The 26948-nt window shown below is 42.0% G+C and overlaps 1 protein-coding gene across 3 annotated transcripts in view; it reads left to right on the top strand.

Annotated features, from left to right (window-relative positions):
- The window catches only part of LOC141049869 (ATP-dependent 6-phosphofructokinase, liver type-like), a 67916-nt gene extending 41510 nt beyond the window's left edge, over window positions 1-26406 (top strand). For 2 of the 3 annotated variants that reach the window (XM_073546711.1, XM_073546710.1), the window contains 6 exons: window positions 15186-15350; window positions 16962-17023; window positions 17695-17806; window positions 18071-18170; window positions 22262-22367; window positions 24563-26406. In XM_073546711.1, coding sequence (XP_073402812.1) covers window positions 15186-15350; window positions 16962-17023; window positions 17695-17806; window positions 18071-18170; window positions 22262-22367; window positions 24563-24710 — 693 coding nt within the window. In that variant the 3' untranslated portion in view covers window positions 24711-26406. Of the gene's footprint in view, window positions 1-15185; window positions 15351-16961; window positions 17024-17694; window positions 17807-18070; window positions 18171-20495; window positions 21756-22261; window positions 22368-24562 lie in introns of those variants that run through there. The other variant, XR_012220460.1, reaches the window with a different exon arrangement.
- Window positions 26407-26948: the final 542 nt, after the last annotated feature.

Raw genomic sequence — 26948 nt, 5'->3', positions numbered from 1 at the left:
GGGCTCTATCTTGCCAGGACCTCTTCCTTCCGTCTGTCCGATTCCTTGCTAATCATCTCTGAAGGTCGCCAGAAGGGCCTTCCGGCTTCCAAATCCACGATCGCTCGCTGGATTCGTTCTACCATTCTGGAAGCGTATAGTCTTCAGGAAAAGCGGCCCCCTCCGAGAGTAAGAGCTCATTCCACCCGGGCTGTGGCGGCTTCGTGGGCTGCTCGTCACCAGGCCTCGGCCATGCAAATTTGCAAGGCTGCAACCTGGTCATCTTTGCACACCTTCACGAGGTTCTACAGGGTTCATACCCAGGCCTCGTCTGATGCTGTGGTTGGTAGGAAGGTTCTGCAGGCGGCGGTGGCTCACCGGCCGACCTGAGCCTTTCGGTTACTTTCGTTCCTTTTTGCTGTTCCCACCCTTGGGATTGCTTTGGGACGTCCCATGGTATTCTGTGTCCCCCAATAAGGCGATAAAGAAAGATGGATTTTTGGTTCTTACCGTAAAATCTCTTTCTTGGAGCCTTCATTGGGGGACACAGCACCCTCCCTGTTTCAGTTGTACCGTGTTGGGTCTTAGAGTCCCCTGTTGGGTTGGTACATATGGTTCGAGTTTTTTCTCGTTGCTTCTCCTACTGCTTTTTCACCAACTGAGGTGCTTGGTGCCTGTCGGTGGGTGTATACTGCCGGGGAGGAGCTAATTTTATTGTTTTTGCATAGTGTCAGCCTCCTAGCAGCAGCAGCATACACCCATGGTATTCTGTGTCCCCCAATGAAGGCTCCAAGAAAGAGTTTTTACGGTAAGAACCAAAAATCCATCTTTTTTTTCTTTTTCAAGCCACATCATCGTGCCTTACCCCTTAGTTTTTCCATGGATCACAGCCTAATGGACCAACGGCAGAGGCATGATCTATTAGCCTACCTGTCAATATAACACTGACAGCCAGATAATGCAGTATTCGATTTAAAAGAATTCTTTTTCAAGTCCTCATGTTGGACTGATAAAAAAACATTTTTTTAAATTTTATTTTTTTACAATGTGTTTAAGCCTTAACGACCGCCGATATGCATGAAAACTGCGTCTACTGACGTGTCTTAGTCCCTCATTGCCGTTTTAAAACGGCGATCATGAATAAAGTAATAGTGCCCCCAGAGTTGGAAAATCTGGGCTTTAGCTACCCAGGGTAGCTGAGACCCTAAAGAACATGATCAGGGACATTTTTTCTTGTCCCCCCGATCACATGATCGCCACTATTCAATGAATAAAGGCTATCATATAAAAAAAAGTGACATCCAGTGTAAAAATCATTTCTCTCTTCTCTGACATGATATAACAAATCAGAGGAGAGAGAATGGTGACCCCCACAGTTCCTTAGTGCTGTAACCACCATCCACCGGTCTTCCTCCTCTTCATGAAGCAAAATGGCATGTGTAGTGTGCCCGCCGACACCTGCTGGCTGGCAACTGCAAGGATTTTTGAAATTGGTTCCTGACTTTTTATCACTTTTTATCACTGTAATAGATCCTATCATAGTGATCAAAAACCCAATAATTAGTAAATAGGATAGCACTTAGGCTGTGCCTCGCTATGCATCCCTCTTGATAATCCCTCCATTGTGGCATCACCTTAGTCAGATTTACATTTTGTTATTTAATCATTTTTATTTCTTTCATTTTTTGCCCTTAGGGTTGAGGTTAGGCTTTAGGTTTGGGGTAAAGGTTGGCGTTAGGGTTGGGATTAGGGTTAGGGGTTGGGGTTAGGCTTGTGGTTGGGGTTTTGGATAGGGTTGGGGTTAGACTTGTGGTTGGGGTCAAGGTTGAGGTTAGGCTTGGGGTTTTTTCAAAGGTAAAAAAAACAACCTAATGTTGTCAAATTCTGTGTAGTACTTGTGGATTTAAAACATTCTGTTTATATAAACATTCTATTTATATAAAATCCTTGATGGGGTGTAGTTTCCAGTATAGTCACATGTCAGGGAATTTCTGCTGTTTTAGCACCTTAGGGCCCTGCAAATGCAACATAGCGCTCATCCTGTTTCAGCCAAAATTCAAATATTGCTCCTTCAATTTCAAGCCCTGCTTTTTGTCCAAACAGAGGTTTTTGACCACATGAGTGTTGCAGTTTTTAAAATGATATCCTTTTAGGGAGTTTACAATATATAGGCCCCTCAAAGTCCATTGAAATTTGAATCGGTCCCTAAAGAAACAAGTTTTTTAAATTTGTTTGGAAAAAAAGAGAAATTGCTGCTAAATTTTAAACCCCTCTAACATTCTAACAAAATAAAGTGTTTGAAAAATGATTCAGATGTAAAACAGACCTATAGAAAATGTCGTTTATTAATTATTTTGTACAACGTGACTAACTGGTCTAAGGATGTAAAGAAGTTTGGAAATTGTTATTTATTTTTTTTTCTTTATATAAATTACTAAAAAAATTGTGATACTTTTACAAATAAATGCAGGACATTTCAAACAAATATTACCACTATCATGAAGTACAATATATAACAAAAAAAACAGTCTCAGAATTACTGGAATCCATTGAAGCGTTCCAGATAAAGTGACACTGGTCAGATTTCAAAAACGGGCTCTGTCGCTAGTGGGTTAAAAAAAGAAAATTTTATTTTTGTCACAAAGTGAAATGAAAAATTAAAATGTTACATATATTGTAAAATGAGACCAGTGAAAATTACATCTCGCCACAAAAAAGAAATCCCTCCTACAGCTCTGACAGAAAAATGTTACATTTAGAACTCTCAAAATATGCCGCAAAAAGTCATTTTTATTTTAAGTATTCTACAATAGCAATAAGAGAAGAAAAAAAAAAAATTGATCCAGCTTGAGACGGAGGCGGCTGCAGTTTTTCAAAGCTTTATTGGACAACTTAAAAATATGTTGGTTCTTTAAAAATCTCTTATAGCAAACACCAAGCACACCAGTGAGGAGGATCAACGCGTTTCAACTAAAAAAAAAAAAAGTCTTAGTCATGATCTACCTGCCAATACATTGAGAAACTATATATAGAGTGCACATGACATTGATTGGACAGACAATTAAAAATGCAAAAAAGCATATACAAATTGAGAAAAGAAAAAAAACAATAAGGCTGAGTTCACACGTGGCGTTTTTTTCGCGTTTCCGCGGCGGTTTTAATTGCGCGATTTTGCTGCGAAAACGCGAAAAATAAGCATCCCATGCATTCCTATGGGATTCCGCAATACTGTGCTAATGCTGCGGTTTTTACCGCGGCGGAATCGGTTCGCGGTAAAAACCGCAGCATGCTCATTAATTTGCGGAATCGCGGCGATCCCATAGGAATGCATTGTTCCGCTTACTTCCCGCATGTGGCTGAGCACACCATGCGGAAAGTAAGCAGAACAATTGCGGATGGTACCCACGGTCCGGAGGAGAGGAGACTGTCCTCTGGGCTTTGGGTACCATATCCCTGTAAAAAAAAGAATTTAAAAATAAAAAATATTGTTATTCTCACCCTCCAACGTCTCGCGCAGCATTCCCGCCTCTCTCCACGCTCCCGTTCCCAGTAATCCTTTGCGAAAATGCCCGCGATGGCGTCTGTTCTCGCGGGATCGCGAAGTCTCGCGGTCATTCGCGCGACGTCATCGCGAATTACCGCGAGACATCGCGACCCCGCGAGAACGGACGTCATCGCAGGCATTTTCGCAAAGGATTACTGGGAACGCCTGCGCGGGACTTCGGAAGGTAAGAATAACACCATTCCTTATTTTTTTTTTTTACATTCTATCTTTTACTACTGATGCTGCATAGGCGGCCTCAGTAGTAAAATGTTGGTCACACTTGTCAAACACTATGTTTGACGAGTGTGACCATCCTGTCAATCAGTTCTCCAAGCGATGCTACAGATCGCTTGGAAAACGTTAGCAATTCTGCAAGCTAAATACGCTTGCAAAATGCTAGTTTTTTCGCGGGAATTTAAAATGCGATTTTCCCGCGGACTGGAATTCCGGAATTCTCGCGGTAATTTCCGCAAGAGTTCCGGTACGTGTGCACTTAGCCTAATTCTTGGTCAAGAATCATCATGGATAACAGTGAATTAGGATAATACATTTCCTTATAAGATATTGCATAAACAGTATTCAGTATAATTTTATTAAATCTTGTCTGGCACTGAGACCACGGGGAGTACGGGTGTCGAGCATAAACATCCAGTATGTTTCACGGTTAAATAATTTCTGTTGTAAATTACCTCCTCTCGGAGGTTTATAAACCTTTTCAATTCCACAAAATCTAACGGTACTGTCACACTTAGCGATGTACCAGCGATATGACGCGGTCAGGATCGCTGGTGCATCGCTAAGTGGTCGCTAGTGAGCTGCCACACATGCAGATCTCACCAGCGACATCGCTGGGGACGGGGGTCGCTACTTACCTGTCACACTAGGCGATCCTGCGTCCTCCTGCCCGGCTCCACGCGTCGCTCGTCGTCACAGCAGGAAGCGCCGCAGGAAGCTGACGACGAGAAACAGTCCTGAACGTTCTCGCGCGATCAGCGATAAGCAGCGGGGGAGCGGTCGGAGGTAAGTATCAGACACAGTGATATCGCTATAACGTCACAAGTTATAGCGATATTGCTAGCGATATCACTTAGTGTGACAGTACCTTAAAACTACTTAAATTGCCTTTGTGCACATTGTAAAAATGTCTTGACACAGCTGAGGCAGAGAGCTTAAGAATTTACAGCATCTGATAAGTGTCTCCTGATTCGCACCTTCAGCTGACAAGTGGTGCAACCAACATACTGAACTTTGCATACGGTACACTCTATAAGATACACCACATTCTCAGTGTTGCAATTAATGTAATCATGTATGTCAATGTATGTCATATCGCTGGTACATCGCTAAGTGTGACAGTACCGTTAGATTTTGTGGAATTGAAAAGGTTTATAAACCTCCGAGAGGAGGTAATTTACAACAGAAATTATTTAACCGTGAAACATACTGGATGTTTATGCTCGACACCCGTACTCCCCGTGGTCTCAGTGCCAGACAAGATTTAATAAAATTATACTGAATACTGTTTATGCAATATTGCTTTTGATTATATGAAGACAAAAATGTATTTGTTTTATAAGCATAATTGCATGTTTTGCAACGATTAGCTCCACATCTAAAAAATCCTATGGCATCAAGCCATGTAGCTCTATTAGTGTCCCGTGGAGAGCTGAGGAATAAGTTTGGAGACAGGATCGAACCCAGGGTACGAGCTTGTTTTGCTGCAAACTTGATGTCACTGTGCGTTAATATTTGTTTCAATCTGTCATCTTGTTTCAGCATTGGTAAATGTTTTTTAATGATATCTACAATTTGTCCATATTGCAATTTATAAGGAGTACTGAATACTACATTATTATTATTATTATTATTATTATTATTATTATTATTATTATTTTTATGTGAATTATTCTGAGTAAATCTACCTTTTTTGGTTGTTAATAAATTTTTACAATCTGTCTGTAGAATTCTTTCACGTGCATTATCTAAATTCCATTTAGGATATCCTCTCTGTGAAATTCGCTCACAAGTTTTTTCTGTTTCTGCCAAAAATGCATCATTCTCTCTCACCCATGACAGCACCACGGAGAGAGGGGATCCGCCCTTCAGGGACAGGAACCTACAGATAAAAGGGCGGTACCTCTCCTCCGCCTTCAGTTGGGTTCCTGTCCCTGATGGAGGAACCCACAGTACGGCGTACCTGTTAATGGAGCCGGGGCCGGCCTGTCCAGGGATCGGCAGCGGGGAGGCCCCTGTCGCGGCAGGTGCGGTACCCGAAGCCGCCACCGCCGGGGCCGATGCGGGCTGCCAGGTGAGCGGGGGGAAACGCCGGAGTCGGCGCTCCGGAGAGGAGATCGGGGCTCTGCGGGGCCCGATGGAAGGGGGGCAGCGCCATGGTACGGAGAGTACCAAGATGGCCGCTGCCCCGGAAGTAGAGAAGACGACTTCCGGGTCCCGGGACCAAGCGCATGCGCAGGAGCGCGATCCCTGTCCAGCGCGTGCAGGTGGAGCGGTGACGTCACGGGGCGGTAAATTTAAAAGTGGTGAGGCGCAGAAGCTCCTGGCTGGAAGCAATCCTGATAATGGAGGATAGCGACCAGCAACAGGAGCAGCATGCCAGGCAGCAGCTGAAGCAGCAGCACCTCCAACACCACCACCGACAGAAGGAACGAAGCATGGAGAGCCGTTCCTGCAGTCACTCCACGCGGCGTAGTACGTCAGCAGCGAGGAGCAAAACGCCACCAGGAGATCAGCCTATACAGGACCTGACTCCGTCTCCCGAACCGGTACCTGCAGCCGCGCGCCTTTTTGGGGTAAGTGATCTTCGTGAATGTTCACCGTTGTAATACAAATCCCTCTCCCTTATTAGGGAAAAAAGAAGGCAAAAAAGAACAGGGAATGTCCCACTTGCACTAAACCCCTACCGGTATGGGAGAAAAAACTATGCGAGTCCTGTACAAAAGAAATTGTTTGTCAGGAGACTCCGGATTTCGCATCTGACCTAAGGGCCGCAATTAAATCAGAGGTACAGTGTGCCCTCGAATCCCTTAAACATAAGGATAAAACGAGGAAAAAAGATGCGGTAGAAACCTCCCAGTCAGATTCTTCCACATCGGGAGAAATCTCGTCTAAATCCTCAGAATTCGGCTCCTCATCCTCAGACGAGGAAACAGGAGGGCGCCATTGTTTTCCCCTAGAAGAGGTAGACAAACTAGTGAAAGCTGTAAGGTCTACCATGGGGGTATTGGACCTGAGGCTGGATAAAACAGTCCAGGACATAATGTTCGGGGGACTAAGCCAGAAAAAACGGAGAGTATTTCCGCTAAACGAGATTGTCAAGGGTCTAATCAAAAAAGAATGGGATAAGCCAGACAGAAAAAATACTACGGTCCCTTCCCTTAAAAGAAAATATCCCTTTGAGGAGGAGGCATCTACGTCTTGGGATAAAGCCCCGAAACTTGATGTAGCAGTCGCTAAGGCATCAAAGAAATTCGCCCTTCCCTTTGAGGACATGGGTACCCTCAGGGACCCCCTAGATAAAAAGGCAGATACCTTTCTGAAGGGGGCTTGGGAGTCGGCTGGGGGTAACCTCAGGCCAGTGATAGCGGCGACATGTACCTCAAGAGCCCTAATGGTATGGGTAGACCAACTTGAGAAACAACTGAGGGAAGGGACACCTAGAGATAAGATCTTAGATTCTATCCCAGTAATAAGGGGAGCGGCTGCATTCTTAGCGGACTCATCGGCCGATTCAGTCAGGCTATCGTCCAAAACGGCAGCACTTTCAAATGCGGCCCGAAGAACACTATGGCTTAAAAGTTGGCCAGGGGACCTACAGACCAAGATGAAACTATGCTCAATCCCCTGTGAAGGGAAATTCCTTTTTGGGGAAACGTTAGACGACATCCTCCAGAAAGCAGGGGACAAGAAAAAAGGATTCCCAAATTTAGGGCCAGCGGCATTTGAGGCCCTTTCGAAATAAGAGTTTTTTCAGAGAAGACCACCAAGGGAACAAAAGTGGGATGACAAAAGAAGAGAGAGAGGCTTCTTCTTTAATAACTCTCCCCGGGACAAAAAGCCCTCCAAGTGACGGTACGCCCAGGGTGGGGGGAAGGTTATCCTTTTTCCTTCCAGCCTGGAGGAGAATTTCAACAAACCCATGGATAATAAACCTAATCCAGGAGGGCCTAAGGATAGACTTCCTCTCTCTCCCGCCTCAAAAATATGTAACAACGCCGCTGAGATCCAGTATGCGAGAACAGGAAGCGCTAGAAAGCGAGGTCCTAGGCCTAGTGAAAAAAAGTCCTCCAGGAGGTTCCCCGGCAGGATATGGGCAGAGGGTTCTACTCCCCCCTCTTTCTAGTGACCAAACCAGACGGCACCTTTCGTACTATTATAAATCTGAGAAAACTAAACAAATATGTCAAGAATCAGAGCTTCAAAATGGAGTCGATCAAATCTACCACCAAAGTCCTGTTCCCAAACTGCTACATGATGGTGTTGGACCTCAGCGACGCTTATTATCACGTCCCTATCCACCAATACTCCAGGAAATATCTAAGGTTAGCCGTCTCAATAAAAGGCAAAATGAAAGAATTCCAGTACAGGGCCCTGCCGTTCGGAATATCTGTAGCTCCGCGAGTATTCACCAAAATAGTAGCGGAAATGATGGCTCATATAAGAGAACAAGATATAATAATAATCCCGTATTTAGACGATTTCCTAATAGCGGACAGCTCATCTCAAAAATGCAGGGAACAGAGAGACAGGGTGATGAACACTCTACATGACCTGGGCTGGCTTCTAAATCTAAAAAAATCAAGATTGGCGCCCAGCAGGGTACAGGAATTCTTGGGCCTAACATGAGACTCAAGCATTCAGGAGTGTCACCTCCCAGACCGCAAAAAAGAGAAGATCGCTCAAATTACAGCAAGAGCAATCCAAAATCCCTCCATGACATTAAGGAAGGCTATGTCACTGTTGGGTTCCCTATCCGCCTGCCTGCCAGCAGTTCAATGGGCTCAGTTACACACAAGAGATCTCCAGTGGGACGTGTTGGCCAACCAGGCATCAATAGGGGGACACCTAGAGGGTCGTATTACCCTAAATTCAAGCACTATTCATTCCCTAGCTTGGTGGCAAAGCCAGGAGAATCTGTCCAAAGGGATCCCCTGGACAACAAAAATAACACGCATAGTGACAACAGATGCCAGTCCCACAGGATGGGGAGCACACATGAACAACGAGGTGGCTCAGAGCGTATGGGGAAATCAAGAACTAAAAGCCTCCTCAAATCAAAAGGAGCTTCTAGCAGTAGGCTATGCGTTAACACACTTCCTACCCCTACTCCGGAATCACCATGTCCGCATCCTTTCGGACAATCGAGTCACAGTAGCCTATATAAATCATCAGGGGGGAACCAGGTCCCAAGCCCTAATGGACACATCCGCCAAAATCCTCAAACTGGCGGAGGCAAACCTGCTATCTCTGACAGCCATACACATCCGCGGTACAGAGAATCAGAGGGCAGACTTTCTGAGCCGCACCCAGTTACGACAGGGGGAATGGAACTAAAGCAGTCCATTTTTCGGCAGATTGTAAAAATGTGGGGGACCCTAGACATAGATCTGTTTGCTGATTTCAAAAACAAAAAAGTAGACACCTTCTGCTCCCTAGATCCCAGGGGGAATCCTCTATCTCTGGACGCATTTATGCTCCCATGGACACAGTCTAACATATGCCTTTCCCCCAATCATGCTCATCCCAGCGGTCCTAAAGAAGGTCAGGGAGGACAGGGCAAGAATGATACTGATAGCCCCCTTCTGGCCCAAAAGAACCTGGTTTTCCTGGCTAAGAATGCTCTCAGTAACCGACCCTTGGATCCTACCGGATCTCCCGGACCTGCTATCGCAGGGCCCAGTGCTACATCCTCAGGCACCGAACCTCCATTTAACAGCATGGAATTTGAGAGGGCACTGATGAGGGACAGGGGATTTTCAGAAAACCTGATAACTACACTACAAAAAAGTAGGAAACCGGTTACGATGAGAGCTTACGGCAGAACATGGAAAAAATTCCTATCCACTTCTAGGGCAGAGGTTCAGGATGGGGTTCAGATTGATAAAATCCTAGAATTCCTACAAAAGGGCCTAGAACAGGGTCTGGCGGTCAACACATTAAAAGTACAAATAGCGGCGTTAGGCGCCCTCTATAACCATGATGTGGCAGGTGACCCCTGGGTAGCACGGTTTATTAAAGCCGCAACAAGATCTAAGCCAATAGTCAGTCAAAGATTATCCTCATGGGACCTGAATCTTGTACTTTCAACACTGACAGGCCCTCCGTTTGAACCAATTCACTCGGCAACCCTAAAGATCCTATCACACAAAACTGTGCTTCTGGTGGCACTAACATCAGCCCGAAGAGTGAGCGATATTCAAGCCTTGTCAGCAGGGCCTCCTTTTACAAAAATTTTAGACGATAGAGTCATCCTAAAACCGGACCCAGCCTATTTACCTAAAGTGTCATCACATTTCCACAGGTCCCAGGAGGTAGTCCTTCCTTCCTTCTGCCCAAATCCAAAAAATAAAGGGGAAGAAAAATTCCATACTTTAGATGTTAAAAGGTGCCAAGTACAATACTTAGAGGCCACCAAAAAATGTAGGAAGGAAGGGTCTCTCTTTGTGTGTTTCCAGGGTCCTCGGAAGGGGCTCAAAGCATCCAAGAGTACCCTGGCAAGGTGGATAAGGGATGCGATCGCCCTGGCATATTCATCCAGTGGGAATACCATCCCAGAGGGGCTGAGAGCTCATTCCACAAGGGCAATGGCGACCTCATGGGCTGAAAGATCTGAGGTATCAATAGAACAAATCTGTAAGGCGGCCACCTGGTCAACACCTTCTACCTTTTTCAAGCACTACCGCCTAGATCTAGCCTCTACGTCTGACCTGACCTTCGGGAGAAGGGTCCTTCAGGCGGTGGTCCCTCCCTAAGCTACCAATCTCTGAAATTCTCTCTGTGGTGCTGTCATGGGTGAGAGAGAATAGCTTAGTTACTCACCGATAACGGTGTTTCTCGGAACCCATGACAGCACCCGCTTATTCCCCTCCCCTTCACGAGTATGGTGAGCACGTTTTACTGTTAGTAGAGTGTTTCCGTTTAGGCACGGTGCTTTGATAAGTAAGCAGTATTATAATGTTGTGTATATATTTCTGTTGTCTAACTAACCTGGAGACCCTCTGATGCTCTGTAACCAACTGAAGGCGGAGGAGAGGTACCGCCCTTTTATCTGTAGGTTTCTGTCCCTGAAGGGCGGATCCCCTCTCTCCGTGGTGCTGTCATGGGTTCCGAGAAACACTGTTATCGGTGAGTAACTAAGCTATTTTCAGAACAATTCCGTCTTATCCTAATAAGCTCACCATATGGAATATTTTTTATGACATGTTTTGGATGGCCCTAAGAATAGAATTGCTTGAGGTTGGCTTTCTATAGGGAGTAATCTCAATGGTATGTTTGGATACATTACCTCTGAGATTCAGATCCAAAAAATGAGTATTTTCTTTCTGAAAAGAATAAGCAAATTTCAGATATTCATTATTGTTAATATGATCAACAAATTTTTCAGCCTCCTTTTGTGTGCCTCTCCCTTCAAGATCAGATCGTCTATGTAACGACCGTACCAAACAATATGTTTGCATATATCATTATTATCGTCATAAATATGACTTTCTTCCCATTTGAGCATAACAATGTTGGATAAGGAAGGCGAGAATTTCGCACCCATACTGACGCCTTTCAGCTGTTTGAAAAATCTATTATCAAAACTAAAATAATTATGGTTTAACAAAAAATCCACGGCAGATATCAGAAAATTTTTTGTCATTACTGTAGGTAGAATATGTATCCAGATAATATGTCAAACTAGATAATGCCACAGAGTGATGGATTGATGGATATAGACTCACTACATCGCATGTTAACCATGCATATTCCTCCTTCCAGTGGAATTGATCAAAAACTGCAGTTACATATTTGGAATCACGTATATAGCTAGGAGTGTTTTGCACCAAAGGTTGCAGGTAATGGTCCACCCAAGATCACAATCTTTGCCCTATGGAACCAATGCCTGCAACTATTGGTCTCATAGGGGGAGGGAATACATCTTTGTGAATTTTAGGAAATGAGTGATAGATTGGAGTGACAGGATGATCATTTTTCAAAAATTCTGCCAATCTGTCATCCAAAACATTCATATGAACACCTTCCAACAACAAATTATGAAGCAATGAATTATACTCATCAGTGGGATTAGAACTTAGTTCAAGATAGGTCTCCTAATTTTCCAAATCTAACAAATTCAGTTTTTTGTATAATCCTGCATCCAAAAGCACTCTGTTGCCACCATTGTCTGACTGCCTTACTATGAGATCCTGATTATTATGCAATTCTTTAAGTGCTTTTTTCTCCCTTTTAGTTAAATTACAGTAATTATTTTTAGATTCCACATTAAATTTATTAAGGTCAACTAATTCCTGTTCAATTAAATCCAGAAATTGGTCTAAGACCGCTGGTCTGGATTTTAATGGATAAAAAAGTGGATTGCTGACAGAAAAAGAATCATTGAGTGAAATAGGACCCACACATGATTCTCTTTCTAATGATTTTAAGCTAAGAAATGCTTTCTGTTCCTGAAACATACGAATATCATCAGTAATAGGAGAATCAAGATTATCTATACAGGTAACATTTTTAGCAGCATCATCTGTAAGAAAACGTCATTTCACTGTCAGATTATGTGCAAATTTATTCAGATCAAGTAGAGTCTTAAATAAATCAAAGTCAGTCGTGGGAGAAAAACTTAGACCCTTGCTGAGTACCGCAATCTGTTCTTCTGAGATCACATAGCTTGACAGATTCCAGACTGGAACCTCTAATAACGGCGATTCTTGTGCCGAATGGGATATCTTCCTCCCCCTGTGTTTACGGCCCGCACGTTTCCTGCGTTTTTTGAAATTGCTCCACTGGTACTAGGAATGTTAGAAGCCGACCTCTGATCCACAGAATGTATACTGTTCGTTGAACCCATTGAAGAATCTGAAAGTTCATCAGTAGTAGAAAAAAAAGAAATGTCCGAAGAATAATCTTTGTCTTTAAAGCTCACGTTTCCTTTGGCAGATTCCCGTCTCTGTGCTCGTTTTCTTAAAATAGAATGTGGTCTGGTATTCCAATTATAGACTTTATTAGAAATATAGTCTTCTCTATCTCGTTTAAATTTTGATTTCTTAATGTCCGTGATATGATTTTCCAACTTTAGTAATATTGGTTTTCAATCTGTCATTATAAAAGTTAAAATCTTTATAACTGGTGTGCACCTCCAAAGAGCATTGCAGACTCTTTATATCCTGTTTGACAGTATTCATTTCCATGTCCTCATATTTTATTAAAGAGATGACCTTGAGGGAACATTGACTCAAGATGGAGTACCATTCCTTTTCAAAATCTTCATTAAAAATTCTTGTAGGTACTTTTTTAAACGTAATCCTCTAGGGATCATACTTTTGGACTCGTATGTTTTCAGAGTAGTCAGATCCCACCACGTATTCATCTCTTTGACAATATTTTTCTCCAATTGTAGCATTAAAGTTCTCAAATCGTTAGTTTCAGTTATCAAGTCAGGTGTTTCATTACTGAACACTGAGGCTACCTTAGTGAGCCTTGTTGTATGGTCATCAATATCTATAAAGTTCTTATGTAGAGAGGATCCATGATTGAAAACATGAGAAAAAAAATTTTTTAATAGAGAAAAGCTCTAAGGAGATAGGTGTTATAAATGCTATATGGTGAACAAGTTGTCCTTATTGCATTTAAGAGGGATTATAGACCCGGTAATAGCACGACTAAAAAACTCACAGTGGATAAGTAAAGAAGGTGTAGTTTTTTTCTCTTGCTCCTAATTGATGTGGATGCTCACCACAGTCCGTGCCGGCCGTTGGCAGGCTAGGGGTTTGCATTGCAGATGGGTAAGCTGACTACACCTTCTTTACTTACAATAGCAATAAGACCTAAATAAACCCATAATCGTGTTGACTGATAGAAAGAAGTCAACGCTCTAATTTGTGCAGCAGATGAAAAGCGTAAAATTGAAATTGTCAAAGAACAATAGCAGAATTTCTGGGTATTTTCTTCCAATAAAGAGTTAACAAAGCTTAGATATTAGGTTGTGACACTGAAGTTCTGCTCGTACATATTTCTTTATGTAATTTACTAATACACCTCCTAGTGAATGAATGGAGTGGAGGGGCATTCTCAGATTGGTGGTGGTCTCAATCGTCAGACCCAGAAGTGATCGGCACGTTATCCCCCATTTACAAATTTGCAAAAAATAAAATGAGCTTTCTTCCAATGTCAAAGTGAACGTTGGGCATCTTCTGCACACAGTTGTTTTGTAGTTTAGTGGGATTTTTGTTTGGTCAGTTCTTCCTTGTAAGACCTGAAAGCAGCATAAAAAAATAAAAAAAGCTGGATTGGAAATGCTACCAAGCCAAACTGTAATTATTATTTTAATTTTTATATTGACATCTGGTTACAACATTTTCTGACTTAAACTAATGTAGAGGAAAGGGCCCAAAAATGCATTAAAAAAAAGGCTAATGTGAGACCACCCTTAGGTTGTAATGGCTTATTCACATGTCAGTATTTGGTCAATATTTTGCATCAGGGTTTGTATGGCAAACCCAGACGTGGGACTTTGAGAAAAACTATGATTGAAGGATTGTCACCGGTTTTGTGTTTTGGAGACACTTCTTGGTTTTGGCATACAGATACTGTTGAAATACTGACCAATGACTCTGATGTGTGAATAGATCCCAGCCTCGGACACTATGACCACACCTTGTTTCCAGATTCATCCCAATAACCTACTGACCAGAGCACATGGTTGGGGGGGCTGCAGGTTATTGAGTGATACATACTGACATCACTTCCACAGGATTGCTGCTGCTGCCTCTCCACACAAGCCCCTTCCCATGGTGTAAGTGTATTGCAGGGTAGTAGTCAGATTAGCAGCGTTTGGGGCTGAAAAACACGCTTCCAATCCTGACTGTTGTTAGTGCAGGTATGGGATTGTGTGCTTTTAGAATGCCAGGTAGAAATGACTTGTACTTAAAGGGAACCTGTCGCCATTATAATTCAATCCAGTCTGCAGGCATCATGTTACAGATATCTCTCCATGTATGTGAGATAAGATTCATATAACCTGTGATTTAGTCATTTAGGCTTCTGCTCTTTCTAGGACTTTTGGCCCAGTGGGCGGTCCCACCATTGACTGACAGCTTTCAATGTGTATCTGTGCATACAGAGCTGTCAGTCACTGATCGGACTGCCTACTGGACCGAAAGTCCCAAAAAGAGCCGAGGACTAAATGATGAAAGCCACAGGTTATACTGCCTCTTTTCTCACAACACTGCATATTACGCTACTCCACTGGCCCTGCTCTGTAACATGGTGCGTGCAGACTGGACAGATTTTTCAGGTTCCCTTTAATGGCCGTTTGGACAATCCCTGACTTGGAATATACTTCCTCACGCTTGACATAATGTTTGTAAAAAAAAAAAAAAATCCTGGACATCTCAAATTAATGAACAGTTTTGTTTCTTGATGTTTTAAGAGCTGTGATCGCATTAAACAATCCGCCTCTGGTACAAAGCGCCGTGTCTTCATCGTGGAAACCATGGGTGGATACTGCGGCTATCTGGCTACCACGGCAGGGATAGCGGTCGGCGCTGACGCTGCCTACATCTATGAAGATAATTTCAACATTCATGACTTAAGGGTGAGATGTGAAATCTACGACTTTCTGATCATTGTAAGGCTCCTGTAAAGTCATTGTTGACACTTTGTTTTGCAAAACTCTTGGAAATGAAAGCCTGTCCTATAGAACAATGTTAATTATCGCACATTTAACCAAGAAAGGACTAAGCTATGGCACTGAATGCTAGCAGATGGAGATGTAACTTGTGGCAACTATTAGTAATCCTTCTTGGCAAATATGGGACCTAATTGCTATTGATTATGGACTATTCTGCACTGTCAGTCTGTGTTAGGATAGTACTTGATTTCACAAATATGAATCTGTCTCACAATTCTCATACCTTTGATAATAGTCTGGCTTCACCCAGAGAATGTCATGTGAAAGTTTGTGTAGGCTGCTCTATCTAATGGGCAACTGATGCGAGGTAGTCCTGTGTATACTGAATAGTGAAGAAAGTGTGTACCCAAATAGGACCTGGGCTTCTAAGATGATGCTAATATTTAGGCTATGTGCCCACATATGCAGAAAATTTCTGCATGAAAACCGGACTCCTTCCCAGAAAACGCGCAGTTTTTTTCCCGCATGTTTTTTTGCTCATTTTTGCGCAAAAAATGCGTGTTTTTTATGCGTTTTTTTTCCGCGCATCCCCAGTCTCATAGAAAATAGCTAGAAATGCAGATTTTTCCACAAAATTAATGAGCATGCTGCGTTTTTTACAGCGATGTGTTTTTTTCGCGGTAAAAAACACATCAGTTTATCTAGATTGTGAGCCCCATAGGGGACAGCGATGATAATGTGTGCAAATTGTAAAGCGCTGCGGAATATGTTAGCGCTATATAAAAATAAAGATTATTAATATTATTATCAATGTGCACTAAAAGTGCGGAATTCATTAAAATGAATGAGATGCTTCTTGTGTGCGATCTTGAAGCGTTTTTACAGGGGAAAAAAAGCTTCAAAAATGCGAAAAAAACGCTTACGTGGGTACACAACCTTATGGTTTCTACCATGAGGGTGTCAATCACAGGGCAGCCTAAAGACATGTCCCCAGAGAGTTCTGTGGGTCACACACCCCTAAAGTTCAATAAAAATGACAGCTAAATAAAAATTCCGTATCTCTGGAACCATATGATGGATTAAAAACAACCTAATACTGTTTAGTTGATATTTGATCTCATATCAGTGGGGCCACATATGAGTGTGTCTGTGTACTAAAAAGATAATTTATTGTATATTGTGTTAGATGTTCTCCACTGAAGGCCACCACTCAAGCTTTTATTTTGTTGCTTGAGTGGTGCTACTAATGTCTGTTCCCTGCCCCTAGTATTGTACTTACCACCAGCTGTCTTCTGGTGTTCGCAACTCCCTCCATTCCAGATTTGTCATCTTGTTGCCGTAATTTCTGACTGAACGGAAGTCAGAGGTAACGATCACAAGATCTCAATGAAAGTCTGAGACTCACTTTCTGGCCTGACACTGAGTAAGGACCTCTGGCTCGCCCACCCGGAGAAACTGGGTACTCAGCAAGGGTACTAACATTTGTGACACCACTCCAGTGGTAACATGAAAAGCAAACATTGGAGCGGTGCTTTAAGCATTGATCGCTAATAGTCTGTTTCTTTGTGTCCTTAGTCTAATGTGGAACATCTAACAGAAAAAATGAAGACTGATATTCAGAGAGGACTTGTGCTGAGGTATACATTTTCACAAAACTTTATTCCTAAAATTCTGTCTGATAGTGGTTGGAATTACTATGAGGACGGATTTGTCTTAGAAGAAGGTTTAGAGGAAACTATTGTTATAATTCCTACTCAAAATTCCTAGATTTGTAGATAGAGCTCTGGGACCTCATTTTTTTATATCCTTTTTCTATTAATATTTTTGTCTGTCCAAATTTAAGAGCACAAAGTTCTTCTAAACTACATCATAAGTTGTGCTCCCCTGTTTGGGAAGCGATGTATGTAACCTTATTTTATAGCTTCCTGTCTTCACCGTAGATCTAATCTTTGGTAACACCTGGCCGTTCCGGCACCTTCCCAAAACCTGGGGAGTATGCAATCGCTAGGCCTGGAGTAAGAACGTCTGTCGCCACTTCCTGGGATCTATTCACCGCGCTCATTATTCATCTGCCCCTGAAAACTGTATGATCTCCATCCTAAATCATGCAGTTATGCCAACCATCCGCTTGTTTTAAAACACTTAGCAATCCACAAAGAAGTAGAGAAGCGGACATGAAAGGAAAAGGCGACACAACAATGATATGTACTTAGAATGAGATCTTCATTATTCCTTGTTTGTCTGTATAATGTTTTGCATCCCGATAACGAGCAATGTACACAGAGTAACCATACTGTGCATTCTGCAGGAATGAGAAATGCCATGACTTCTATACCACCGAATTTCTGTATAATCTTTACTCCGCTGAAGGAAATGGCATTTTTGACTGTCGTACAAATGTTCTTGGACACTTGCAGCAGGTAAATAACATTGCACGACCAAATGGTTAATTTTCCATTTGTAGGTTCAGATCCTTTTCAGGGTCTTATACTTATTATTTGGCTAGAGTGTAATACCTTGGTTAAACTTGTTCTTCTATATGAATGTAGCGTGGACAAATATTAGAATATAGCTATGTAATGTTTCTGTGTGATGGTAGATTATAATTGACCAAAAATGAGACGTTCTCATCCAATTTGTCTTTATTTTATCAATGTAATACTTAATCCTTTTCTGTAAACTAGGGGGGCGCACCAACCCCTTTTGATCGAAATTATGGAACAAAACTTGGAGTCAAGTCAATGTTGTGGATTTCAGAAAAACTTAGAGAGTCTTATCGAAGAGGTAAGTTAAGCAGATCCCGTCATTTTTTCTCGTTCTATGGATGTCACTTTTCCTGTGCGGCCATTATGATGGAGCAGCTTGCGTCTGTGCAGTAGGAGTTTAGGCTAACCATTCTTGTAGATCTTAGCATTGTACGGGAAGGATGCGAGATGTTTTTAAAGATCCATTTGATCAGGAAATCCTTAAAGGGGTTGTCCGGGCTTTTCACATAATCTGAGTCCATATCTGGGCTGCAGAATGGTGAAAATAAGTAATTTACCTTCTGTCACCAGTTTGCAGGGTTTTGTAGATATCTTCAGATGCTTCTGAGCAGAACATCCAAGGTGGGGTGTGTTCTGGCATTGAAATGAGAACTGGTCGTTTCCTCCTACTCTACTAAAAACCTGCCCTCTGTTGCAAAAACCCCACCCTCCATAGCAACAGGCCCTCCCCGACCACATGAACAAGCTCTCCTCACACAGTAACAAATCCTCCCCTTCTAGCAGCCTCAGTGCAGAGAGCAGAACCACCCAGCTGCTCCTCCCCCAGACACACACTGAACAGTGATCTATGGAAAGTGAAACTATAGTGAGGAGGAAACGACCAGTTCTCATTTCAGTGCCAGAACACCCCCCCCCGGACGTTCTGCTCAGAAGCATCTGAAGATATCTACAAAACCCTGCAAGCTGGTGACAGAAGGTAAATTACTTATTGTCAACATTCTGCAGCCCAGATATGCACTGAGATTATGTGAAAAGACCGGACAACCCCTTTAATGGCGTTAGGTGACTGTGTGATGCAACATCTGTGGCCGAAATTGGTTTCTGTACAATATGGATTGGTTTCCTTCCAGTTAGGTAATGATGCAAAAGAAAGGGTTACCGGTAAGTTAAAACTGTAAATGGCTTAAATATGGGTAAATAACACCAAACCTTATGTTCAGGGTGCGCTTATGTATATTTCTGCCACTATGGTTTGTATAGCAGTGTCTACAATAATAAACTTGTGATGATGCATAAAATCTGCAGTAAAGAAACCATAATGTAACTTAATGGGATTGTCCAATTTGGACAATATCTGATTATTAGGAAAGTCTCTGGATGCTTAGCAGGTCAGTGTGACATAAATGGGACAGCACTGACACTTGGGTTTTTATATTGGTTCCAGTGCCAAACTAATCTTTGGGCCCGAAGTGCACACCCTTCATTGGTATTTAATCACAGGGAATGTACAGCTCTGGGAAAAATTGAGACCACCACATCAAAACCCTGTCATAGGCAGCCCAATCTCACGACCTGAACCACATTGAAAACCTCTGGAATGTAATCGAGAGGATGATGGATAGTCACAAGCCATCAAAGAAGAACTGCTTACATTTTTGCACCGGTAGCAGTGTGAAAGACTGGTGGAAAGCAGCCAAGACGCATGAAAGCTGTGATTAAAAATCATGGTTATTCCACAAAATATTGATTTCAGAACTCTTCCGGAGTTAAAACATTAGTATTGTTGTTTCTAAATGATTATGAACTTGTTTTCTTTGCATTATCTGAATTAAATGGTTTTAATTTTGACCATTTCTCCTTTTCAGAAAAATAAATGAATTGCTTGGAAATTCGGAGACATGTCAGAAGTTTATAGACTAAAAGAGCAATTCACATTTTACTCAAAAATATACATATAAATAGAAAAATCAGACAAACTGAACAATTTGAAGTGGTCTCTTTTATTTTTGCCAGAGCTGTATGTCGTTCGTCTTTTTGCTATTTTACTCCGCTTTTGCCTCTTTTAATCTAGATGTGTTTAGCTATGAACAGTGGGGGGTAAATGAAGCTGGATTTATGGTCTCACTCCAATAGAAGCTAAATTGACTCTTACAATAAGCGTCCACTCCTTAAATTTTATGTAGCACTCCCCTCTACTGATAGATAAGACTGTGCTTTTCATTTGTATCACGTTTCTACTATCCATGCTTGATACTGAACACTGTTTTTTTATGTTTACATTTACAATAGTTTTGCTTTAAAAAAAAACAAAAAAAAAACAGGAAAATTACAAAAAATGGTACCATGTTTAGGAAAGTTAATGATGGCGTTAATGATTCTCTTGATGGACCTTGATTCTTCCTTGTTCGGGACTGTCTGTGTTTTGAATTACAACTTGGTCATTTACCAAATGAAGAACAAGAGAGACATTTGATCTCTATGTATTGGCAAAATTTGGATATAATCACTGAAGAAAAATAATTCTGTTTATAATAGCTTGGTTAATAAACTAGAGCTCAATTACGTCTTTCCTAGAGACATGTTTTGGGTTATTTTAATGTCATCCATATTTTGCTCTTCCAAGCCCTGCTCTGTTCTTCTGTTCACGTACTGTGAGTACTCTGCATGGGATGAGTAGTGGCTGCATCCTGGAGAGCCCTGTGTCTGTCAGTCACGGGTCTGCCAGTCATCCATTAGGAGCTTTAGTTACTTGGCTTACTATCACTATTATTGGTATGGCTTTTCCAGGGCATGATCATTCATTCTTTCTCTGTGTTAAGTGTGAGAACTTGCCATATTGACATGACCTTTAGGCTGGGAATGGCTTAGGCCTGTTTCACAGTTCCGTTTTTGACCATCAGTCAAAATCCGGCGTTCTGCCAAAAAAACGGATCCGCCATTTTTTTTTGGTGGATCCGTTTTTTTCTCCATTGATTTGCATTACCGGCGGATCTTGACGGATGGCCATCCGTTGGATCCGTTTTTTTGCAGATCCGTCAATTTTTTTGCGTCCGCCGACATGCCTGGACAGAGCATGCAATGTTTTTTTTGCTGCAGGATCTCTCTCCCTCTCCCGCTCTCTCTCTCCCGCTCTCTCTCTCCCGCTCTCTCTCTCCCGCTCTCTCTCTCCCGCTCTCTCTCTCCCGCTCTCTCTCTCCCGCTCTCTCTCTCCCGCTCTCTCTCTCCCTCTCTCTCTCTCTCTCTCCCTCTCTCTCTCCCTCTCTCCCTCTCCCTCTCTCTTTCTCTCCTCTCTCTTTCTCTCCCTCTCTCTTTCTCTCCTCTCTCTTTCTCTCCCTCCTCTCTCTTTCTCTCTCCCCTCTCTCTTTCTCTCTCTCTCTCTCTCTCTCTCTCTCTCCCCCCTCTCTCTTTCTCTCTCTCTCTTTAAAATTCTTCATTCATCGGATCCGTCAAAAAAACGGTCCGGTGGCATCCGTTCACATCAGTTACCAACGGATCCGCTTTCTTCCATTTTGGCGGATTTTAACTGACACAAAAAAACTGAAGTGTGAAACAGGCCTTAGATGCTGTGTATTAGCCATACGGGCTGATGCATATGTTGCCCTTATTTGTTCTGAGTAATCGTGCATGTAATATCTACCATGTGGACCATCCAGATGATCCAGGCATATACTGTATATATGAGTGTGCATATAATGTGTGTGTACATGTATGTGTCTATATGTGTGTGTGTGTGTATATTTATACACATATATTCATGTGTGTAACTATCTTAGCTTTTGCATATATGCTGAGCTTTTATTGCCCAGATATCACATTGTGTTGTGCTTGAAATAGCTTTTCTTTCTTTTTCCTTGACCTCTGTTCTACACGGTTATAGCTGAAGGTAAATGGGTTTAAAATATATCAATTTACCATTTCACCCCATTTATCATTGTATACGATTCACTGAAAACGCAAACATGGCGCAAGGCGTGACAGTCTCCATTGCTTTACACCTGTTTGGTTTAGTCCCATTGCCAAGCATGCCACTTGTTTAATGTTGGTTAAACATTTCCATTATGACTCATGTACAATAGACATCATGTGTGATATTAGAAATGAGTTATATATTTTTTGTAGAAAAATATTCAGATATTTTTCTATCTACTGGCTAACACGGTACAAAGATATACAGCTTTCCCATATTTTTTGTAGTTTAGGAAATGTGGACTAAAGCCATGATGGGTCAGTGTATCCCTTTTGTCCATTTCAGTGACATCCACAATCCCTTAATATATAACTGATGGCTAATAGACACTTACTTATAATACTTCTAAGGATCTCCAGTTTACTCGCTAGATTAATTTTAATTGCCTCTCTTTTTTTTTTTTTTTTTTATTTTAATTGAAGGTCGTGTATTTGCAAATTCTCCGGACACAGCCTGTGTAATAGGTCTTAGGAAGAAAGTTGTGGCATTTACATCTGTTTGTGACTTGAAAAAAGTAACTGACTTTGAGTAAGTATCCATAACTAGCTGAAGAGAATAGAATCTCTCTGTAAATGTCTTTGTTTCTTATATAGCAACACTATATTCCATAGTGACGTACACAAATTGTAATTACCGACCTTAGTCCACAATCGATTATCCTTATCTTAGAAACCTAGCTTCATTAAAAATTCTGGTAATGTCAGTATGTTTTGTAGTGTAGGAGTAAGCGGAGAGCAAAGAGGTAACCCTCTATGAAGGTAAAGGCTCAAACCACAGGCATCCGAAATCAACGCTTGGCTGCAAAATTGATCGTAGTTAAATGATCTGGCTGTGGACTGTCAGAGATGAGAGCAGTGGGAATTTCGCAGATCTCACCATTGCCACCAGTTTGTCAGGGGACGCAGCTCCGCTGTCTCCAATCGTCAGGACAGTTAAGCAGTTGACCGACGAGTGATGGATGGGCCGCAGCTGCTTACACTACGAGGCCGGTTATTTATTTTCTTTTGGGTCTGATGTTTATTTGCACCAGAACCTGCCTTTGTATTTGTGTAGGCCGGTTATTGGTGAACTCACAGTGAGCATATCATATATACACCTCCGATTTCAACGCATGGAAGAAAAAATAAATATATAATGTAATAAGGTCACTGCCAACTCCAAAATAGCAAAAAAAACTACTGGCTACCAGCACCAATCGTATATACAGGTCGATTGGACACCAGTTACAGGTAGCGTATTGCTTCAGGGGTGCAGTTTACAGAGCAAGAAGAACCGAACTATTACATTTTATATATGTAATCCAGTGTATCTATAAAAGGAAAAAAAAAATATATATATAGTGTGTGTGTGTGTGTGTGTGTGTGTGTGTGTATGTGTGTGTGTGTGTATATATATATGTGTGTGTGTGTGTGTGTGTATATATATATATATATATATATATATATATATATATATATATATTAGATATTAGATATTATAAAATGGGAACAAAACAGTACGGTATATACTGCCCAATTACAAGCAATACAAGGGATAACGAAAGGAAACTACTAAACTTGTGTCATGGAAATGGCTCCGAGTTTATTGGAGGAAGGTACTCCTTTTTTAGGTAAACGGACAGAACCACAGCAAGCAGTACCTTCCAGGACTGACAAATGACAGTAACTCAAACTCTGATTTTTATTAGATCAAGGTTACGCCTACATACCTCCCCTTGGTGAGCTCACATGGGGGTTGGTCATGAGATGTGCAATGTCTTCTTAGAAGTTTGAGATCCACAACTTTTATGATATCTTTTTATTGTTGTCATGTTTCCTATCACAATTTTACCTTTCTATAGAGATAAAACATGGCATGGATAACATCATTCATCTTTTCCGATATTAAGTTTGATGTGTTTGGCCGGCCTTGCAGTGATGTGAGTGAATGCATCATGTTTGTCTCTTCCCTACGGCACTGAAAATACATCTCCCATAAATATCGGTTCAATACCAAAAAAAAGGATTACCGCATGGGGATAATTCAAAGGAGCTCTGTACGCATTTCGAGCATTAACTGCTCTCTTAGACTCAGAGCTGAACTTTTTTTTCACTTGAAGCTCTCCCTATAGTCCCTGACTGGATCGTTAAACTATGGTCCCTGATTCACCAAGACTGGCGTGTTTTGTTTTTTTTTCCCCCTTCATTTCTTTTGTAGACTTTTTTTCTTCAACACTGATTAGGGGTCATGGTGGAGCCACACCCCTTCAAGTATCTGGAGCGACCGACGAGTGGTGTTCGCCATGCCAGACATCTTACTCCAATCAAGAAATGAAAAGAGATTTCTGGTGTAGGGAATGCCACAATTTATGAATAAGACAAGCTGTACCTCGCTGCGCTCCCGCCTGCCCTAAGTCCCCCTATTTTTGTGGTGCTGAACGCCAAGTTTCAAAATTTTGGCACTGCTCATAGTTGTGACAAAACTTTGCAACTTTTTCAAAGTTTTTCCATCACTTTTTTGGCGTCAAAGCTTTGATGAATTGTGGACTAAGTTTTTACGGAAAGAGTGAAGCGCTTAAGAGAGAAAAAATACCTGGCTTTAGTTCCTGATGCCTGTGGTTTTCGCCGCATGAATCGAATGTTAGGTTCCCTTTAACTACCATTCTTTAAGCCACATATATAACAGTATGTAATGGTGCATTGTGCTTTTAAATTAATGTGTGTTCTTGTAATTTTATCATCTAGACACAGGGTGCCAAAGGAACAGTGGTGGTTGAACTTGCGCCTGATGCTCAAGATGCTAGCGAACTACCAAATCAGCTTAACAGAATATATCCCAGGAAAGATAGAACATGTAACACGTAGGACCCTAAGCATCGATAAAGGATTTTGATTTGTCTGAGATGCATTACCCAATGAGATGTAAGAATATGAATGTGTAACACAATGATTGCTATGACTAGCCCCTTGTATTAAATCCTCTTTAACATATCAGTATTTTTAGTTAGTTACCCCACCCCATTGATTTCAATTACGTACTGCCAACCTACTTTACAGCACGCAGACAGAAAAAGACTGTAGTGATAATAAATGGAGCCCTGCCATATGTGTGAGCGAAGAATGTGTCCAATCATCCAAAGGAAGTATGTGTTTATTCTTAATGGGAGCCTTGCAGCTTAACAAACACTAGTTGCCTGCAGACATAGTGGTAATCACCAAGCAAATAATAATTTGGTTTGGCAGGTCAGCTACAGGGAGAAAATGTTATTTCTTTATCGCTTCATTGGGGGACACAGGTTACCATGGGGTGTATGCTGCTGACACTAGGATGCTGACACTAGGCAGAAAAAGGAAATGGCTCCCCCCCCCAGTAGTATACACCCAGTGACAGGAACCAAGTACTTTTGCAGCGTTTTATAAGTTTCATACCCATGTCTCGTGTGATGCAGACCTGGGAAGGAAGGTGTTTTCAGGCGGCGCTTATGCACCAGCAGACCTAGGTTTTTTTCTTTGCATTGTTTTGTTTCCCACCCTCGGGGACTACTTTGGGACGTCCAATGGTAACCTGTGTCCCCCAGTGAAGTGATAAAGAAAGAAGGATTTTTGGTACTCACCGTAAAATCTCTTTCTTGGAGCCTTCATTGGGGTACACCGCACCCTCCCTAACTGTTTGTACCATTTTTTGGCCTTTGTGCCTTTTGTTGGTACATATGTTAAGTTTTAGGCTGCTTCTCCTACTGCTTTAACACTAACTGAGCTACTTGGTTCCTGTCACTGGGTGTATACTACTGGGGGGAAGCTATTTCCTTTTTCCTGCCTAGTGTCAGCCTCCTAGCAACAGCAGCATACACCCATGGTAACCTGTGTCCCCCAATGAAGGCTCCAAGAAAGAGATTTTACGGTGAGTACCAAGAATCCTTCTTTTCTCCCTGTAGCTGCTGGCTTAGTTTTGGAAGCTGTAACAGTCACCACTCAGTCTACAGTCAGTGTGCTTTGATCGCTTGCACAACTCCTTGACTGACACCTTGTTCATGACACACACTGCACACAGATGCCGCAGAGCCGGCTGTCAGTCATGAGAGCGATTACAGTGCACTCACTGTATCTTTCAGGCTGCTTGTCTCAGCTCCCTGCTCTTCCTCAATGACTAAAATGGAGTGTCTATCGGGAGACTATAGCCGGGGTCACACTTGCGAGTGTGATGCGAGACAGCACTGCCGCCGGCATTCGGGACCGAGTGTGCAGCTGCATGTGTTTCTATGCAGCGGCACACTCCGGTCCCGTGTGCCGGCGGCAGTGCCGGGTATTGACGTGAGAGGCTCGCATCACACTCGCAAGTGTGACCCTGGCCTATGACTTTATTTTTTCCCTGTATCTGCTCATCCAGTAAGCCAGTCAAACATGCTCTATTCACCTGCAGATTACCACTATAGCTGAAGGTACATAGGGTTTTTTAGCTGTCAGGTTCCCTATAAATTTAAATAATTAAATTCTTTAATGAGGATTAAATCTGGAATGGATAATTCACTTAAATGTACAAAAAATAAAGACAAACTTTTACAAATCATAATTAAATGTTTGTTAATTTGTTTTGGTGTAAGCTTTCATGTTCGTCTTATCTCCATTATGAACGGACACCAGCTCAGACATTGCAGATTACATTATATGCAAGTACATAGTCTGCCTAGGAACCATCTACTGGAGAACAGTGGAGAAGGAAATAAATGCAGTTGTCTGTTTCCATCAATAAACTTCTAGACCATAGTTAAGTATGCTTATTAAAGGGTTGTCAGGACTCTTATATTAACCCCTTCTCCCCCAAGCCTTTTTTCACCTTCGTTAGGCTACTTTCACACTTGCTTTGTTTTGCAGCGCGTTTTTCCCGCAAAAAAAAACGCATGGAAAAAACGCATACAAATGCTGCGTTTTTTTCAAGCATTTTTATGAGCATGCATGAAAAAAACGCAGCGTTTTTATGCGTTTGTATGCGTTTTTAGTGCGTTTTTACCGCGTTTGCGTTTTTTTCCAACATTAGTTGGCCCCTCACACTAACCCAAACCATGACTTTACTAACCCTAACCCTTAACCACACCATACTAACCCTTACCCTAGCCCTTAACCAAACCCTACT

This window comes from Dendrobates tinctorius, unplaced genomic scaffold (genome assembly GCF_039654945.1).
Source record: "Dendrobates tinctorius isolate UK_male_01 unplaced genomic scaffold, ASM3965494v1 ptg000150l, whole genome shotgun sequence".
Taxonomy (NCBI): domain Eukaryota; kingdom Metazoa; phylum Chordata; class Amphibia; order Anura; family Dendrobatidae; genus Dendrobates; species Dendrobates tinctorius.
Note: the sequence above shows the minus strand (reverse complement) of the source record. Positions and strands in the feature narration are given on the sequence as shown.